The sequence below is a fragment of the Melampsora larici-populina genome (assembly GCF_000204055.1).
Source record: "Melampsora larici-populina 98AG31 unplaced genomic scaffold MELLAscaffold_43, whole genome shotgun sequence".
In the NCBI taxonomy this organism is placed as follows: Eukaryota; Fungi; Basidiomycota; class Pucciniomycetes; order Pucciniales; family Melampsoraceae; genus Melampsora; species Melampsora laricis-populina.
Window position 1 is genome coordinate 392,401 of NW_006768807.1, and position 17,664 is coordinate 410,064.

The 17,664-nt window shown below is 41.6% G+C and overlaps 4 protein-coding genes across 4 annotated transcripts; 3 read left to right on the forward strand and 1 right to left on the reverse strand.

Annotated features, from left to right (window-relative positions):
• Positions 1 to 929: 929 nt before the first annotated feature.
• MELLADRAFT_110317 (uncharacterized protein) lies at positions 930 to 1,844 on the forward strand (the record flags this gene model as incomplete). Its single annotated transcript, XM_007414401.1, has 1 exon — positions 930 to 1,844. One exon carries the CDS (start codon positions 930 to 932, stop codon positions 1,842 to 1,844), a length of 915 nt encoding a protein of 304 aa, XP_007414463.1.
• Positions 1,845 to 1,977: 133 nt separating this feature from the next.
• Positions 1,978 to 3,292, forward strand: MELLADRAFT_110318 (uncharacterized protein; the record flags this gene model as incomplete). The annotated part of the gene is made up of 4 exons (XM_007414402.1): positions 1,978 to 2,017; positions 2,626 to 2,757; positions 3,007 to 3,072; positions 3,165 to 3,292. The coding sequence occupies 4 exons, from the start codon at positions 1,978 to 1,980 to the stop codon at positions 3,290 to 3,292; spliced, it is 366 nt and encodes a 121-aa protein (XP_007414464.1).
• Positions 3,293 to 4,810: 1,518 nt separating this feature from the next.
• Positions 4,811 to 7,463, forward strand: MELLADRAFT_117612 (uncharacterized protein; the record flags this gene model as incomplete). The annotated part of the gene is made up of 5 exons (XM_007414403.1): positions 4,811 to 5,687; positions 5,848 to 5,957; positions 6,032 to 6,199; positions 6,276 to 6,996; positions 7,114 to 7,463. The coding sequence occupies 5 exons, from the start codon at positions 4,811 to 4,813 to the stop codon at positions 7,188 to 7,190; spliced, it is 1,953 nt and encodes a 650-aa protein (XP_007414465.1).
• Positions 7,464 to 8,149: 686 nt separating this feature from the next.
• Positions 8,150 to 11,074, reverse strand: MELLADRAFT_72825 (uncharacterized protein; the record flags this gene model as incomplete). Its single annotated transcript, XM_007414469.1, has 14 exons — positions 8,150 to 8,544; positions 8,610 to 8,733; positions 8,790 to 8,852; positions 8,920 to 8,950; positions 9,090 to 9,124; positions 9,206 to 9,277; positions 9,351 to 9,417; positions 9,499 to 9,525; positions 9,592 to 9,697; positions 9,772 to 9,823; positions 9,896 to 10,032; positions 10,110 to 10,354; positions 10,430 to 10,484; positions 10,779 to 11,074. The coding sequence occupies 14 exons, from the start codon at positions 10,903 to 10,905 to the stop codon at positions 8,537 to 8,539; spliced, it is 1,149 nt and encodes a 382-aa protein (XP_007414531.1).
• Between the last annotated feature and the right edge of the window lie 6,590 nt (positions 11,075 to 17,664).

Here is a 17,664-nt window from a genome sequence, read left to right on the forward strand (position 1 = left end):
CCAAGATTTTGTAATGTTGAAAACTCTGTGGTTAGTTTTCTCTTTTGTCCCTACAGATTTTCTTTCATCTCTGCTTTGAAAGCTTGTGTGATTTTTGGGCCTATGTCACAAAATACCCCTTGAACTTGGCAAACTCTGGGCATGGGTTATTGTCACTCTGTTTCAGATTAATGAAGTTGTAAATTAACAGTAGAAACAAGAAATCTTACTTTCTCCTGTTGAGGCCAAGTTTGGGAAAAGCTCAGATTCTAGATTTTGTGAAAATTAAGAATCTGCCTTTTTACTTTGAGTCCTATTATTATAACATTTAATATTGGGGGGTTCTTCAAGACTATTATGTCTACTTAGCACAAGGACATCCCTGATTCCCAAGATAAGGTGGTAATTGAGATATGAAGCATTCTTGTGGCTTATTCATAATTACTGTTATATTCTTTGTTACACCCTACGCACTTGTGATCATCACAATTTCAGATGGTATGACATCATATTTGATTTGAATATCTAAAAGGTTCACTTTGCTCTTTATCATTGTTTCTTTTTATTTATCAAGTTCGAACTTATGTTCTTTCCAATAAATCTTCTTTACCATCTGAATTTTTCTCATCTCATTTGATCAGTGTTCAGATTTATAAAAAGTTGACTCTGGGATCTCACAAGTGCAAGGTGTGGTTACTTAGAGAGATGATTTATCATATCCAAACTTATTTTCTTTCAATTTCATCTCATTCAATCAGTGTGCAGCTTTATACAAATTTGACTCCTGAACCTCACTGGAAATAATCAATTCTATTGTTATTACATTGGGTCTGCCAAAAAAGCAAGATTTATGGCTTCTGTGATGCATGGTACTGGTACAAAGAGAAATGGTAGGGTAGTACTAAAAATGCAAATACTTCATGGATCAGTAAATTGACGTAGTAAGGGAAATGGGTACTACTACTGGCCTGCAGCAGCCAACAGATGACAATTCTATGCAGATAAAATTTATGACATCCTTAATATACTTGGATATAGATTCCAGATCTATAACAGAGAGGTTCAGGGTTTTTAAAATCTACCTTGTTGCAGTTTTGCTTGCCAAGTTTGCTATGAGGTTGTTTGTCTTGGAAACAGAATTTTCTCCCTGTGAAGAAGATTTTCCAGTAGCATCACCAGTTGGAGTTGAAGACACAGTGGCTTTGGTGTCCTTCTGTTTTTTTCCTTTACCATTCTTGGGTGGAGTTTCTTTGTTGTTCTTTGGAGGCTCTGAAGTGGGGGTTTGGGTGGAGCTGTCTTGGTTCTTTGGAGGCTCTGAAGTGGGAGTTGGTGTGGAGCTGTCTTGTTGCTCTGGAGGAGGGGTTACAGTGGTATCCTGTGGATTTTCTGTTGGTGTTTCAGGAGGGTCACCTGTAGGTGGTGTGAACCCTGGGGGTGGTCCAAAACCTGAGGGTGGTGTGGCACCTGTGGGTGGTCCAAAACCTGGGGGTGGTCCGAAACCTGGGGGTGGTCCAAAGCCTGGGGGTGGTCCAAAACCTGGGGGTGGTCCAAAACCTGGGGGTGGTCCAAAACCTGGGGGAAATGTGAACCCAGAGGGCGGTGTGAACCCAGAGGGCGGTGTGAACCCCGTGGGTGGTGTGGACCCTGTGGGTGGTGTGGACCCTGTGGGTGGTGCGGACCCTGTGGGTGGTGTGGACCCTGTGGGTGGTGTAAAACCCGAGGGAGGTGCGGTACCATTGTTGGATGGTGCTGTACCATCGTTAGTCGGTGTGGTACCATCGTTAGTTGGTGTGGTACCATCGGTAGTTTGTGTGGTACTGTCCTTGGGAGGTGTGGAAGAAGATTCGCTTTGCTGTCCTGGCTGAGACTTTGTTTTCTTGTTTTTGTCGCTTTTCTTGCCGCTTTTGGGTGATGGAAGGGCATCACATTGATCAATAGAAATCATCATCTCCAGTACTAAGATGAAGATGATGAGTAGTGCCCGTTTTGTCACACGGCATGACAGCCCCTGGGATGATGAGAGGTCCAGCGATTGAAGGTAAAATTTAGAAACACGAAAACAGATTCAGAATGGTGATACTCGACATATAAACAAGCAATGGTTTGGCTAATACCTTGAATGGTGAGCCCGTGGTCGATTTCATGGTTTTCGAGTTGAAGAGAAATTTACCGTGAGCAACGAATCCCTTATGAACTTCTGAACTTGTTGTCCTTGGCGCTTGCGAGGAATATGTGTATACAGAACTAATTAACAGTCCAGCAGTTTTTGGAAAAAGACGATTATAGATGAGCGTCTGATTTACGGTATAGTATCAGAAAAACTTCAAAAGAACTATCAAATACAATAATATGATCTCAGTTGATTCCAAGTTTATCAAAAACTTGCGAGTGATCGACTGAATAATTTCACATTTTGCAAATAATTCACGAGTCTAGTTTTGCACCATCTAACAATGATTTCGACTCACGGAGTCTAGGAGGTGGATGAAGGAGCGAGCGCATTAACAACCTCGTGCGCTTTCAAGGCACGCTTTTGCTTTCCATCGCAAAATTTGTTCGTTCGAACGACTTAAATCAGTCTATTGAGGGAAACGTGGGTGGATTGACTTATGAGCGTGCTAAGCTGTCGCATCCTGACGCCTGAAGTCGGAGTACCTCGGTGCCTTCAGTGCACAGCGACCATCCAAGCTAAGTTGGCTCACCCAGAATACACTAATGAAGTCCGTCGAAATAGCTCTCAAGGCTTCTATCCTAAAGGTCAATCCTCCAATGCACGTGGTCTGTTCATGCAACCGTTGCATGGATTCAGATTAAAATGTGACCGAAGACAGACCATCCAAAAGAATTTTGACTGACATGTATGATCCTCAGCTCAAGTTTGAAAAGATGCGTGAGACCCTTTGTACTGACTCGTAGTCAAGTGATGCCGTGAAATTAACAGAGTTGACACATGAAATCTGTCTCCAAGATGTGATGTAGTCCAAAATGTTCATGAGGCTAACGGTGTTAAATCATATTGATTCATAGTAACGGGTCAAAATGAGATTCTGGGCAATGAGAATCTATTGAAGATTTCCAAATCACTTTATGAGGGTCAAGAAGAAATGGTCTGAAGAAAAGGACTCTATCAATCGACAAACCTAGCTTTATAACAAGTTGATTTAAAGGTACTGCTGAATACTCAGATTTGCAGAAAACTTGGGGCAACAATTCAGGGGAACTTGTGGATGGAATAACTGCCCATGCTCCATTTGTTAGGATACCCGCACTTTATGACATCAAGGCAGATGATCAGGTAACATTGGAAAAATAGTCATCTCTCCCAAAAAAGTCTTTTTTCGTCTTCTCTTTATCCAACGCCGAAGGTCTTGACGTCCACATTACCGCTCCGTATACCTTGAAAATGTGATTGTGTTCTTCAATACAAGTATCCGCAATTAAGAAGGATATCAACCTTCTTTGCTAAACGTGAATGAAACAATCATCAGTCTCGAGTTGGTATTGAGCATGATAAATATTCAAGATGATTTAATACCTAAGGGTAAATTTGAAATCACATTGCAAAAAAGAAAGATGCATAAATTCAACAAAACATGAATAGAGAGCAATTTTTTTTTGAAACGAGGTGGTAATATAAAAGAAGAAAATGCCCAACCCATTTCTTGATCATTCAATCAACGTGGAGATAGGTGATGATCTTCCATCAACCATTCCACCACTTTCCACCGGTGGGTTATGATCATGCTGGGTGTGGCAGTTCAAGAACAATCAAGTCTCAAAGTACGATCAATTCAGGCTTCATTCATCTTTCGCGAACTAGGCAGTCTGCGTCAAGACTATCTTGCGATCGAAATCATACCCAGCTTAACCACTTAGCTTAAGAATAAGACTTAATCGTAACGTGTTTCCTTATTCTTCACTTTGAACTTCCACTGTACTGAATCCTTAATTGAGGCTGATCTCATATTCAATATCCTTTTGCAGTCAGGTTTGTGCTTTTACATTTCATTTCTCTTTATCATTTTCATTCATCATTCTTGTACCCATTCCTTAGGGAATCGAGATTAATCTCATATTCAATATCACTTTGGAGTCCGACTTCTAGCAATTCATCAAAACCATACTTTGGTTCGAGAATCTTCAAGTCCACTACGTGGCATCAGAACCTCTTTCCCTCTTAGAGCTTTCCTTTTATATGAGGAGCATCGGTCATTTTACATGAGCCCACCACCTCTTGTAACGATGTACGGATTCGAATCTGTCATGTCCTTTAAACACTTCTTTGTCCACTAGCTCTGATCAGCTGAAAAAAAGGAAAGAAGTTGAAAGGTGTTACAAAGGGTTTGTTCCTCAAAACATCAAGAAAACTCGACACCGTGTGTTAAAGACGTAAAAGGGAATAAAAAACCTCTCAGAGGTCTTTCACGGTAGAAGCGCAAGACTTGCGTAAGTCAAGACCCGATCCTTACCTTTTTAATCAGGTTCATTGGCTACAAAGGGTTGTTTGCTTGCATTTCGAACTTTCTAAATATATGACATTCCTTCAATTCTTCGGTGGTGACTTTGTATTGTTCCCTGATCCTTGATATCAATGGCTTCAACTCTTTTGTCAACCTTTCTTCAATTTTGGATTTATCTGACGAATAAGTTTGCCTAAAGCGTCAGTTAACCATCTTCACGGAGGATAAAGGATAGCGTATAAATAATCAACTTCATTCTTGCTTCCTAATATTAAGCTCTCAACATTATTTGATCCAATTCTTGAAAACTTTTGAACATTTCACTAAATTTTATCGATTGCTCATTACCCGTCGTCCCGCCCCGACTCACAATGGTCCGAAAACACAAAACAAAGTCCCGAGACAGTCAAAATACAGATTCGATCGGGAATTTGAAAAGAAAATCCAAATCAAAGTCAAAGTCAAAATCGAAAATGGAAGGAACTCATTCAACAACATCACAACAACTTCTTACTTGGGGAAAACTTCATCCATTCTGTTTGCCTAAACCATTACTAGAGAACCTTACTCTAAGACCTCGACCACTTGCACCACATCAAATTGAATCAAACAATCATCAATCTAATTTAACTCAGGATGAAAATATATCGGATGGAAAACTGGGTTGTCTGGTTTGTGATACCCACTTCGATGAACCTTTGGCTCAACGTGCTCATTTCAAGAGTGACTGGCATCGCTATAATGTAAAACGTGGTCGAAAAACGGCACCTTTGAAAGAATCAGAATTCCAAGCGGTACTTGAAGCATTAGAGGATTCATTAAGTGGTTCGGAAGATGAAGATGATTCTAGTTCAGAAGAAGAAGATCATAAATCAGAACCAAGCGATTCAGAAGATCAACAAGTTTTATCAAATCCTGTTCAGAATAGTCCTTTGATTTGGTTTACTGCTTCAAATTTATTAGGAGAAGGAGTACAGTTTGGAATTTATCGTTGTATTCTTCCTCAATTCTCTACTCGGAAAATCACTTCTAATCAAGGTGAATTAACAGAAGAAGAACAGAGGGTAGTCATCTTGAATGAATTGAATGGATTGCAGTGTGAACCGAAGCCAGGTCCAAGTTCAAATCGAATGGTCAATTTGGAAACCGATGAAACTCCTCCTGTTCGAACCTGGGCTTTCTTTATGGTTAGTGGTGGTCATTTTGCGGGTATGATTGTTAGTACCACACCCGAGCTACGTCATGTTGGTAAGGGAAAAGCACCTGAGAAGGAGATTGTAATTCTAGAGCACAAAACCTTTCATCGGTATACCAGTTGAGTTCATATTCTCATTATCTACTACTTCTGTTTTACACTTTATAACCATCCAATTGATCTGACAAATTGATTTTCTTATGATCTATACAGCTCGTAGAAAACAAGGTGGGGGTCAAGGTACTCATGATACTAGCGGAAAGGGTATGGCCAAGTCAGCAGGTGCAAATCTGAGAAGATATAATGAACAAGCATTGACTGACGTAAGTCCCCAAATGACCTTCCCTACCTTTTTATCTTTGAATCAATCTGAGCCAAGAGCTGTTTGTAATCATAGGAAATTCGGGATCTTCTTGCTTCTTGGTCTCAGTCAATCGCAAACTGTGAACTACTTTTTATTAGAGCTAGTAAACAAAACTCTAAAATCTTTTTCAATTATGATCAATCGGTCTTAGAACGTAGTGATCCACGTATCCGTAGTTTTCCTTTCCCAACCAGACGTCCTGTAAGTCAATTCATACCACTATCAAATTACGCTCACTGTATTTGACTGAAACTTTGATTCATCTCGCGTATATTAGACTTTGAATGAATTGAAAAGATGTTTTCATGAACTCACTCGAGTTCAGATAACTCATCTCACAAAAGAAGAATTAGAAGCAGCCGATCAGCTTTACCTAGATTCATTATTACCCCGAAAACCACTACCTATCAAACCTCAAGCTGCCCAACCTAAGAAGATCACGAACAATAAACCAGAGATCGATCCAGCCGAGCAACGTCTTCAAGATCGTTGGGAGAGGTTTATAGAAATGATTCGAAAAGGACGTCTGAGTGCTATACAGGACTTTGTGGTCAAATATAATGAAGAAGGAGAGCCTGATTGGACTGGATTGTTACCTGAATTCTTGGTAGAAAAGAAGCATGTAGGGAGCGTCCTTCATTTGGCTGCGATGTGGGATCAACCTGAAGTGGTAGAATGGCTGCTTATTGAACGAAGATGTGATCCAACAATTGTGGTAGATCGAGAAGAAGGAGGACCAAAGATGTTAGGCATGACGCCATACGAAGTTGCAAGTTCACGTACCACTCGGAATGTATTTCGAAGAGCGATGGCGAATTATCCAGATTGGTATGATTGGTTAAAAAAAGCTAAAGTGCCTAGTGGATTAACAGAAGAATTAGAATCACAACAAATCTTAAAAGAGAATTTAAGACAACAGAAATTGAAAGAAAAACTAAAAGAAAGAGATCGGGTTAGAGAACAGAATGAAGCTCGTGAACGTAAGGAAAGAGAAGAAAGTGAAAGGAAATCAAAAGAAGAAGAAGAAAAGAAAAGATTAGCTAATCCTAAACGTGGACCTCAAAGATTAGGTGGACCAGCAGCTGTTATTTTATCTAAACCTATGGAAGCTTTAGGGTTAAGTGGTGATCAACGTGCGAGGTTAGAAAGAGAAAGAAGAGCTCGTGCTGCAGAGGCTAGGTTGAATAAATAATTTTCAATTTTGAATTCAAAATTCGCTGCGATAAATATTTTGTATCATATCACTTCATTTATAAAAAGAAATGATTGTGAATTGGAAATTGGAAATCATTCGAGCTTATCTTACATATGTGTTCCTTTTCAATCTTATAATCAGTTTAGAATGGACAAGTGATTCATTGTGTGCGAAATCTTGTAAAAACCAAACGTATTTCTTCTTTAGTTCTTTCTTCATGTATCTTTCGACTTTAAACATGAAAAATCAGGTGGTGACAAATTGGATTTGAACTTGTTTGTCAATTGCAATTTGATTACATGATGTGAGAAAGGTATGGAACCTTGATAGATTGAAGGATAATTCCTGTGTATGGTTTTATTCTGTCTTCACATCCAGATCACGATTTCCAAAACATACTTCAAATCTGTTAAATTTATCATGTATGTATTAAATCTTTTGATTTACCTAGAGAAAACTATGAGCAACAATTTTCACGCAAGGCCACCACTGGTTTTACTACCATTGTCCTTGTTGTGGACATATATTCTGAAAAGACAGTTTGGTTACTCATCTACCCCTGAAAAGTTGATGTGTTGTGGTATCAAGTATGGCGTATACCTTATGGGATTTTGAAACTATCTTATAGTATTAGGGGGTTTCAAGTTGGTCAAAAAGTGCCTCAAAATGTTTGTTTGTACTTTTGCCTCCCAACCCTTGAATTTTCAGTCATTTTTTTATAGAATAAACACTAAAATGTGCTTCTTGGAAAGGGCTTTCTAGAAGTTTTTTGAAAATTTGAAAATTATAAGCTATGGTTTTATGTAGGGACATTTGAACTTTAGGCATTTTTTTAAGTTGAAACCCCCTATTGTATTCCTTGGGTCACAGCAAGTCACAGCTCATCTTACCATGTGCATCTGGACCTGGTTGATCAGTCCACCTGCCCCGTGCCCCTCATCAGTGATAGCATGTATGTTGAATGGTCAATGAAACTTCTTGGGACAAATAGTTTCTCAAAGGAGAGTCATGGAGAAATTGAAAAAGGGGTTCTTCAAAAGTTTTCAAGGAACTGAAGAAAAGATAAGTTTCATTCTGATGAAAATCTGCTGAATTAAATCATGAAAATATAAGAGCGGAGATGATGAAAATAAACGCATGATAGCAAATAGCAGCAGTTAAAGAATGAAGGGTTAGAAGAGGATTGGAAAGAAAATAAAAATGTCCGAGTTGCACAGATAGTCCTTTACATTGAATTACATAAATCATGTAGATCGAAGGCGACCGTTCGTGTCTCTCGGGCTGCTAGTTACCATATTAGAATACCTTGTCGCACGAGAGGTTGCTACGTGTATTGTCGAAAATCACTCGTCTTCAGAAAATAAGTGTCAGTAAAGCTATCATGATCATATACAAGTTTGGTCAAATGGATCTTACAGTCGTAGCAGTAAGGATAAGCAGTGGTGTCCATTGTGTCTCGGACAGTGGGATTAGGGCCCAGGTTGAGATACGTGAGGGGATCGCTCAACTTAGCGTTGTTGACAGTAGTTCCTCTCTTGGTCTAAGAGAAGGGCTTATTAGCTATGTGATCCTTATGACTTGGATCCTCCTACGTACAATTCCACCGTAAGCGGTTAATCTGGTGCGACGGTTGGCGTTGATCCATGTGGCCCAATGCCACTAGTATGCATAGTAAAGGGTCAGGTGATGAAGATGATATTGTTTAAGATCTTGTGGAAGCACTCACGTCAATATTGGTGTGATGAAGGTAGAACAACCTGATGGCATTTCGGTATTTCATAAGCAAATTTCAAGGTAGCCTGAGTTAAGTCCTATTCAAAAAACTTACGGCTGATGAGGATGAGCAAAGCAGGCATCAGCTGACATGGTGAGATTTCCATCAGTGAATCTTTACTTACTTCATTGGCAGCATAAGAGGTAGGAGATAGGTCCTGACATCACGGAAGATGTTTGTGAGTAACTTTAGGTTGGTCCATTTGACTTTAAAATGAGGTCAAAAAAGATCCACTCACTCCTCCGATTATGGCGTGAATGATCGAATGGGCGCTGACAAAACTTGTATCTCCTTTGTCAGGATCGAATCCCTAATCAATGGACAAAACGTGGGCTTTGGATTAGCATAGTTTTTAACTGCTCATTTCAAGGCCGACATCTTACCTCCACAGCAACAGCAAAGTCGGGATATGCGGTTTTAGCATGGACACGAGCCATCGCTGGAGCGTCACTGAGTAGAAAAATGGGTGAGACTCCTTACAAACAAGACGTGTTCCAACTGTCTGAAGTTCGAACCAAGATATAAACTTACAAAAACTGACTTCCCCAAGTTCGACCACTGCGAGTGAATGGAATAATCAATCACTAGAATGTTTGGACCGCACGAACAAGAGTAACACTCAACTCCTGTACGAATTCCTGAGGAAGGTTGTAGTTACGCTCCAAGGTGTGCTCGTCGGGATAGTACAGCTGAAGATTCGCAAAGGCTCCATCTTCGATCGCACCACCACCTTTTACGATAGTTGGCACCGCTTGATCAGAATGGATCTCTTGCGTCAGGAGCAATAAGAAACTTTCAGCTAACCTAATTTGGAAGGATCCTTTGTGAAATCTTTCCCGTTAGTACCAAACCCAGTCTAAGACACAAGTATGTTAGACATAATTTTTATTCAAAGATCGCGCCAAGTCGTGGCTGTAAAGAGGATTACCTGAGGGTCAGCAGACCAGACTGGAGATAATGTCATGTCGTCAGAATCTAGGGTCCAATCCCAGCGGGGCAAGTTTCCCTTGTAGCCGCACTCGGTTTGGAGAGCTTGCTCCCAGAGAAACATAAAATGTCGGTGCCCTATTTCGACGATAATAAAAAAGTCAAAGATCAGCCCCGTCTATCAATGTACCTTTGTAGTCAGATTCAGAACTCACATGGCAGGAATGACGCAATCCAGTGGATTTTATTCCTCATTCTCGAATGAACATTCTCAAAGTCGTCGTAACGTCGATATGCTCCGCCCGGCATAAGCTTGGATGGCTTCACAATGAGACATTTCACAGCAGTGGTATAGTCTGTCTGCTCCTGTCGACTCATTTTGCGCCATTCTTTCCTAATCCTTATACGTGAGCATTTGCCACTTCCAGAGCTGGATGTGTCCTGGGTAGGAGAAGTTGTGCTGGAAGAATATAAGTATACAAGTTCAGTTGTAATGACTACATTGATCGTGCTGATTTCATGAACAAGGGCTCACTTAGCTGAAGGCTTTGTAGTGTTTGTTCCAGGTGCAGAGGATGGAGTGGATGGACCTGTTGACGGTGGAGGGACAGAGTTAGTTGATCCAGGCGAGGATGAAGGGACGGAGTTAGTTGATGCAGGTGACGAGGGAGGGACAGAGTTAGTTGATGCAGGTGATGTAGGAGGCACAGGATTGTCTGATACAGGTGACGGGGAAGGGGGAAGTTGATCTTGTGCTGGCTGTGAGGATGAGGGAGTTATCGTTGGGTTGGATGTTGTTGGCATCTGGCTGAAGGGCGTCGCCGGCGCTCGGTTTCGAGGGTTCCAATTGAACCAATTCGAAGAAAAATTAAAGGGAAACCAACGCGATGATAGATGACCCCGTCGCTGATGGTGAAAATGGGATCCAGCTTGAGGAACTCCCATTATAAATTCTGCCTGCAAGATGGATACAATCAAGACAGCCACTGGTAGGGCCCATCGACTCAGCATGGTCAAACGCGAAAAAAAGAAAACAATGATATGTTGATGGAAGGATCGTCTCTACGAGTGTCCAGATATGATCTTTAAACCACGCGGTAAATAAGGATTGAAAGTATGTCAGAAAGGCAGGCTTTTGAAAGAACGCTGCGAATAATGCGGATGAACAAGACCTGATAAAGAGATTTATTTTATGCAGCTCAGACAGGGAAACCTTTGAGCTCCGAGGAACGCAGACCACCATCTCGAACCGCGCCGTTGCGAGGAGAGGTTTTCGCCAATCTTTCCTTGCTCTGAATGTTCAAGTCATGATGAGCGATCTGATCACAGCCGGATAGAGTAGAGTATCCGGATCAAGCTTTAATCTATCCAAAACAGTCTCTTCACACTGTATGGAGGGCAAGCGCAGTCCTTCTGCCTGTTGGGAAATCCTTCAAGGATTTAAATACCAAGAGGTGCACCGATAGGGTCCATTCGACGAGCTTGAGCACCTATGAGCACCTACCCAAGTACTGTCATTCTCAAAAATCTTGTCCAAGTTTTCCCGCAAAACTCGAGCAGTTTGGCGCGGAATTTTCGGCAAGCTTTGTAAGAACGAGAGTACCTCCGAGTCAGGCGTAGGCTTCTTTCGAGCCAAGGTGCCCGAGGCTTAGGATGAGCAGTGAGGTCTTCAGTGTGATGTAATCCGCAGTACAGCTATATTTCCAACAGATTTGACCAGCGTAGCAAAGAATTCCTTTTTGCAAAAAAACCATGAAAGAAGCTTGCCAATGTGAAAACAAAACAAAATAAAAAAGGAATAAAGACAGTTAAGAAAATAAAATGGGGATAGAGCAGCCAAAACAACTCGACTAATTATGCAGAGTCTGACATTTCCTCCAGCAACCAACAAACAAGATTCTAGATGTCTTAACCATGGAATATCTGAAACAAAGAGAGCGAGACAAGGGATTTCCCTGCCCAGACCACTACTGGCGTGTCCAAAACACACATATCATGGGTCGTATCGATTTCAAACCCTAGGTTTTCAGCATTCTCTGTTGCGCGATCTCTTGCAACGACTAGTCAACGAATTTTTGCACAAGTTTTCGTAAAAGTTAGCCTCGTGAAAATTTCACAGTGATGCTGATAGTCTTCACTTACCTGGTTGCAGGGAAATGTGGAAAAACTTTCTTTCGTCGTTGAAGGACATGGCCAGCGGCTCTGAAAATGGCAAATACAAGTCCCCCACATCCTCTTCTTAGCAATAAACTTCACGAGACAAATGAAGACGGTGTTGCTTACGATTCATCAGCCGAGAGCGTAGCAGAGATCGAGGCTATATGACATGTCAGAGACATCAGTTAGATTGAAGATGGACGACAGCCTTAGGGGGAAAGAACACAAAGAACAATCACCTGCTAGAATAGCAAAGACGAAAATCTTGAAAGAAACCATTGATTGATGATAATGTGAAAAGAACAATGTTATTTTGGACGATGAAGGACGATGTTGTTTTGATGAGTTTAAGATTGAAATGGTTTTGGAACGCTTGGCGAAGATGAGGGCCAAATCAATTGGTAGTCGCCTTATCCACTCAAATCTCAATGAGAGCAAGTTTGGGTAATGTAGGAACTGACTCGAGTAACCTAGTAGGATTACTCGTTTTCCCATTACCTTCTGTGGGTGTCACATTTCCACTTTACAGGCGAGTTCTACCATCAAGGTTGCCATCTCTTGCCTGAGATCAACAGCCTTGAGTTTGGTGTGGGGGTAGTCCCGTGGCCTGAATAATCTAGGATGGGGACTGCGCTCCATCCTAAGATTATCAGTCACAGGGCGAGAACGGGCCTGAGAAGTAGACTTCTCAACCCCCTGACTCACGAAGGCCGGAGTCGTGAGCCTTGAGAAGTCAAAACCCCCAAGCTCCTACTGAGTGTTGTCTACTTACAGCTGTTCCAACAAATATTGATTTTTTTGGAAATCTCGCCAATGTGCAAAACCCGGGTTTTGTCCCTCACTTGATTTTGTCTCTCCGCTAATTGGAAGAATACAGGAAATAATAAACCTGTAATCAAGTTTTGTCTTTGGTTTTAGCCGCTGCGGAGACAACTTTCTCCAAAGAAAAGTTGTCAACCTTTCTTGGAACGGCTGTATGCTTCTAGGAATCGGAAGGTTTAATGGCTGAACTACGCTTCAACCCCTCAGATCTACATCTGTAGCGATGATCTCTGTTCATGAGTCACCTGTATACAATTCTCACTCTACTACCTCTGATACTGTCCGTTGTATGAACAAAGGGACCTCCCCAAACTTTACCTCAAAGTTTGTCAATTGGATGGAACTTTAATTTTTCCTCAAACCATAACCAGACATTTGATTCATTACCAAGTAGAAGGTATACTACATATTCACGTGCAACATACTAAGGTATCAGCCATGTACTCTGACCCGTCTTCTGCATCTAATCTTCCAAACGTAACACCTTCAACCACTCAACCGTCTCCTTCATCTCTTTATCATTGAACTTTCTCAAATAAATTTTATACGCATCCAATGCCCACCTTCCATTTATCTTCACCACCTGTCTCAACACTCCGAGGTTCCAACGTAGAGAAGCCCCTCCTATTCTAAAGGAGTGTCTGTACAACAACTGGTGCTTTGGTGGGCGATAGGCATTCCAGAGAGTCCTCAGCTTACTGATCACCAGTCGTTTCTTGAAAACAATCATGCGGCCATCTACCTCACTGGCGGACCCAAACACTGGATCTATTGCCCGTCTTGGTCTGAAATTGTACAGGTGTTTCAAAATGCGTACCGGATCGAGTTGTGAATTTTGTCGTTTTAAGAAGATGGTCTGTATCTCTCCTGGTCGAGCTGTCTTTGCTCCGTGGATTGCGATCTTAGCATATGAATAATCATTCGCCCATAGGACATCGCCCCAGATTGGTAAGCGTTTCAATTCGTCATCCGAGACTAATTCTCCCAATCTCGCGGTCCCCCAAAAAGCCACAAGTGCTATCGCGAAGATCACTAAATCTTTTTCATCCGTTAGGCATATGTGTTCGAGAAGAATCGCCAAATCGGAAACCAATACTGGGGGTCTCAATTTTTCCGCTTCTTGAAGTTTGTGTTCAACTGTCTCTGAGGCCTTCAGCAATAAGGATACTGTGTTGTCTTTGTCCGATGGGTAAGGTTTGCGGTGGAATTTATGCCAGGCCTTAATTCCGGCGATGTATGAGCGTAAGGTTGAAGATTTGACCGACTCGTCGTTTTCCGCTAAGTCCTCTTCTTTCTTTGAGCCCCATACCACAAATCCTAACAAGACTTCTGGTGCAATCGGTAGTAGCTGAACTCTATCCACATTGTTCACTTCTGCGTATTGAAGAAGTTTTACAACTCCCGAATTGTAATGTTTGAGCGTTCCGTCCATCCACGCTCCCCTCAAGAAGTGTTTTTGGATTACGCCTGTTTCGGATTTGTCGACCCCAAAGGCGTCTTTCTTAAAGGATCCATAAGGCTTAGTAAGTTTCCTGAAATCGTTCTTCTTCTTCTTGGTCTCTGAATTGATGTCTGGTTTGGTCAAAGTCTTCTCTTTCATGATGACTCCTCCAAAAGAGTCGGAGTGACTTGGAAGAGTAGGTGTTGCAAGTCTAGCGGGATCTCTACCAGGACTTCTTTGAACCAGTGTAAGTCTTTGCTCAGCTTCCCTCTTGATAGGGCGTCGGCTTTATTATCTTTTGATGCGACTTGTTTCTGTTTCACGTCACAGCCTAAATCCGTAAGCAGTTGCTGTATTCTTTTCCATTTGGCGTTCACATACTGATCCTTTGATTTCCTTTTCCGTATCGCATGTTCAGTTGTCGTGTTGTCAGTATGTACCCAGAATCGACGACCTTCAACGCGAGTCACTTTCTTCAGAACCAGAAGTCCTAGTCTTATGGCCACCATCTCGGCCCATGCTATCCGGCGCCTCCTCTCTTTCCTACCTTTCTCCTCCCATTGTGAAACAAATTTGAAACACACCCAAAAACCGTCCACAAGGACTCCGATCCTGCCACACCGTATCAAGGAAATGTACGTCAGTTCACTATAGTGGTTTTTCTTCTTCACAACTGCAAATCTCCTTTGCTCACCCAATTGAAGATGCTGCATCTCCCACCCATCCCAACTCCTCTGGGGTTGGGTTTGGAACAATTCGACATTCCAAACTGCGTTAAGCAAAGGTCCCACTCTTTAAGATCTTCTACTACATCTTCAGGGGTTAGGCGTGTCGCTTGAAGGTTATGCCAAGATTTCTTCCATCTGTATAACGAGTTTAGATAGGCCGCCATATGAGGTACTATGTGTACCGTGTGGCATAGACGGCCCACAAATTTTTCTACTTGTGAGAAGTTCCACCTTTTCCCACTCACTAACAAATCTTTGACCTCTTCTGCTCTTTCATCTAATATCTGTTTTGGGAGTCTGACAGTATGCTTCTTTCCATTCCAGATGAACCCGAGAAATTTTTGCTCTTCAGCAAATTTGTGGTTCTTCTTTTCGTTAGTTCGCACCCCCATCTGGTTACTCAGGTCAGTCACGTCTTTTAATGAGGTTCTCGTCTTTGGACGTCGTAGGATGAGGTTGTCATCAACCCATCTGAAGATAACTGGAAATCTAAGTTTACTAATCATGATGCTTTTCCAGGTTTCTGCTGGGGCTCCGAATACTCCACAGCTCGCTACACCTCCAAAGCCCACAGCTAGGTCAACCCATAATCTTTGTCTAAAATCTTTTATGATCAGAAACTTCCGCTGACTGTGGTGTACCGGGAGTTGTCGGTAGGCTTTGGCCCAATCGAAGATTGCCAACTCCCACTCTCCTGGGTTGTTCTTGAAGAATTTTGCGACTCTCTTGAAGTCGTCCCAAGAAGTTTCATAGTTCATTTTGTCCATGAAGGAATTTACCAAGTCATTTATAAGTCGAATAGAACCGTCGCCGTTTGTGGCGCTTCCCATCGGATTCGACCAGAAGAAACCAAACTCCTTATATAGCTGCTCATGAGTGTAGGGACCAGCAATACGTCCTTCTCTCACCTCGTTTGCTATGGTCCGCTCTATCTCGGTCTTCACTTCCGACGCCAATGAGTGGTTGTCCGGGGTATACCACTTTTGTTTCCCCAGGTAGTGCTGTGGAATTCCTAAGCAGAAACCTTCAACGAAGCCATTTAGGATATAAGGTATGTCTTCATTTAAGCCAGCTTCCTCCATCAGCTCCTTCCATTTATCTAACACCATCTCGCTTCTCACCGGTGCTGGCCATTGACTAACTGAACTGTCTTTGAACAGCTTCCTCTCTCTCAACGGTAAAAGTTTCTTGTTCACTGACTCTGACGACAACGCACACAAGACTGAGCTTGTGACTGACTCTTCTTCATCTTGCTCTCCCCGATTTTCTTGAACATCATGTGTGTTACTTAACAACTCATTTCTCATTGTTGACTCTGCGAATTCTCGTTCCTCCGGCCATGTCTCATCAGCGATGTCAGGTTCTCTCAAGACCAAGGTGTCTCGTTCCAGGACCCACTGTCTCGGACCGAGTGGGCTGAGCCCTGTTGTTACGTGCGAAAAAATTGAAAGGTTTTCATTTCTTCAGATACTATCCAGAATTTCATGGTTGCAACACGTAATTCGCGCACAAGACAAAGTTGGGATGAGAGAAAGGACGTCTTTGCACCAAATAAACAACAACAACAAGAAACAAACGAGTAGCATTTAAGAGGAAGTCAAGGGAGATAACGGGAGCCACACGAGTGTGTGTGATTTAGACCACGATATTTGTGGATTGATGAAGGTCCCCCGAGTTTACATCACGTTGTGGTGATCTATTTATGATATCAAGCAAGAAAATTAATCATCTTTACTCACAGCCCCCAACTACTGGTCACTGGCAGGCCAGTACATCCGATGTCTCCAAAATGTTTTCAACAAAACTTCAATTTGTTTTCAGCATAACATCCATCTGCTATCAAGATGTTTTGGGTCAGTCACCAGCAAAATATGTCATACCACCAAAATTGAGATGATGTCATACAGCATCATAAACCTGTACAAACCTGCTCCTGTATTTCCCCACCAAGAATATATAGTTTATTAACCTTTGTGACATAAATTGACTGAGTTATTGAGGTTTGAAAAAAAAATCACGGACAAAAAATACTATTTTTGTACTGTACCTAAGAATTGATTCTGGAATATCTTCCAGCTTCGTCAATATACATACACAAAAAAATTGATATTCCTTTTGAAAACATGTTTCTCCACATTTTTGTCCCCTAAAGCCTTCCTGTATGGGCAGTATTTCTACATGTAATTCCTGAATGTGTCTGCAAGTTTGATTTTCTGAAGTTCTTTGCCCCAATAAAAATTTTGAGGCAACATATTGCCAAAATCATTCTGAATTTGATTGATATACATGTAGATGGTATTTGACAAAAACTTCTGCCATAAACTTTGCCATATTCTGCCTAGAAACAAAGAATCAATCAAATTGTTCACTGCTCGTGTACACACCACAATTACATATAGAAATACTGCCCACACAGGAAGGCTTGAGGGGACAAAAATGTGGAGAAACATGTTTTCAAAAGGGATATCAATTTTTTTGTGTATGTATATTGACGAAGCTGGAAGATATTCCAGAATCAATTCTTAGGTATAGTACAAAAATAGTATTTTTTGTCCGTGTTTTTTTTTTCAAACCTCAATAACTCAGTCAATTTATGTCACAAAGGTTAATAAACTATATATT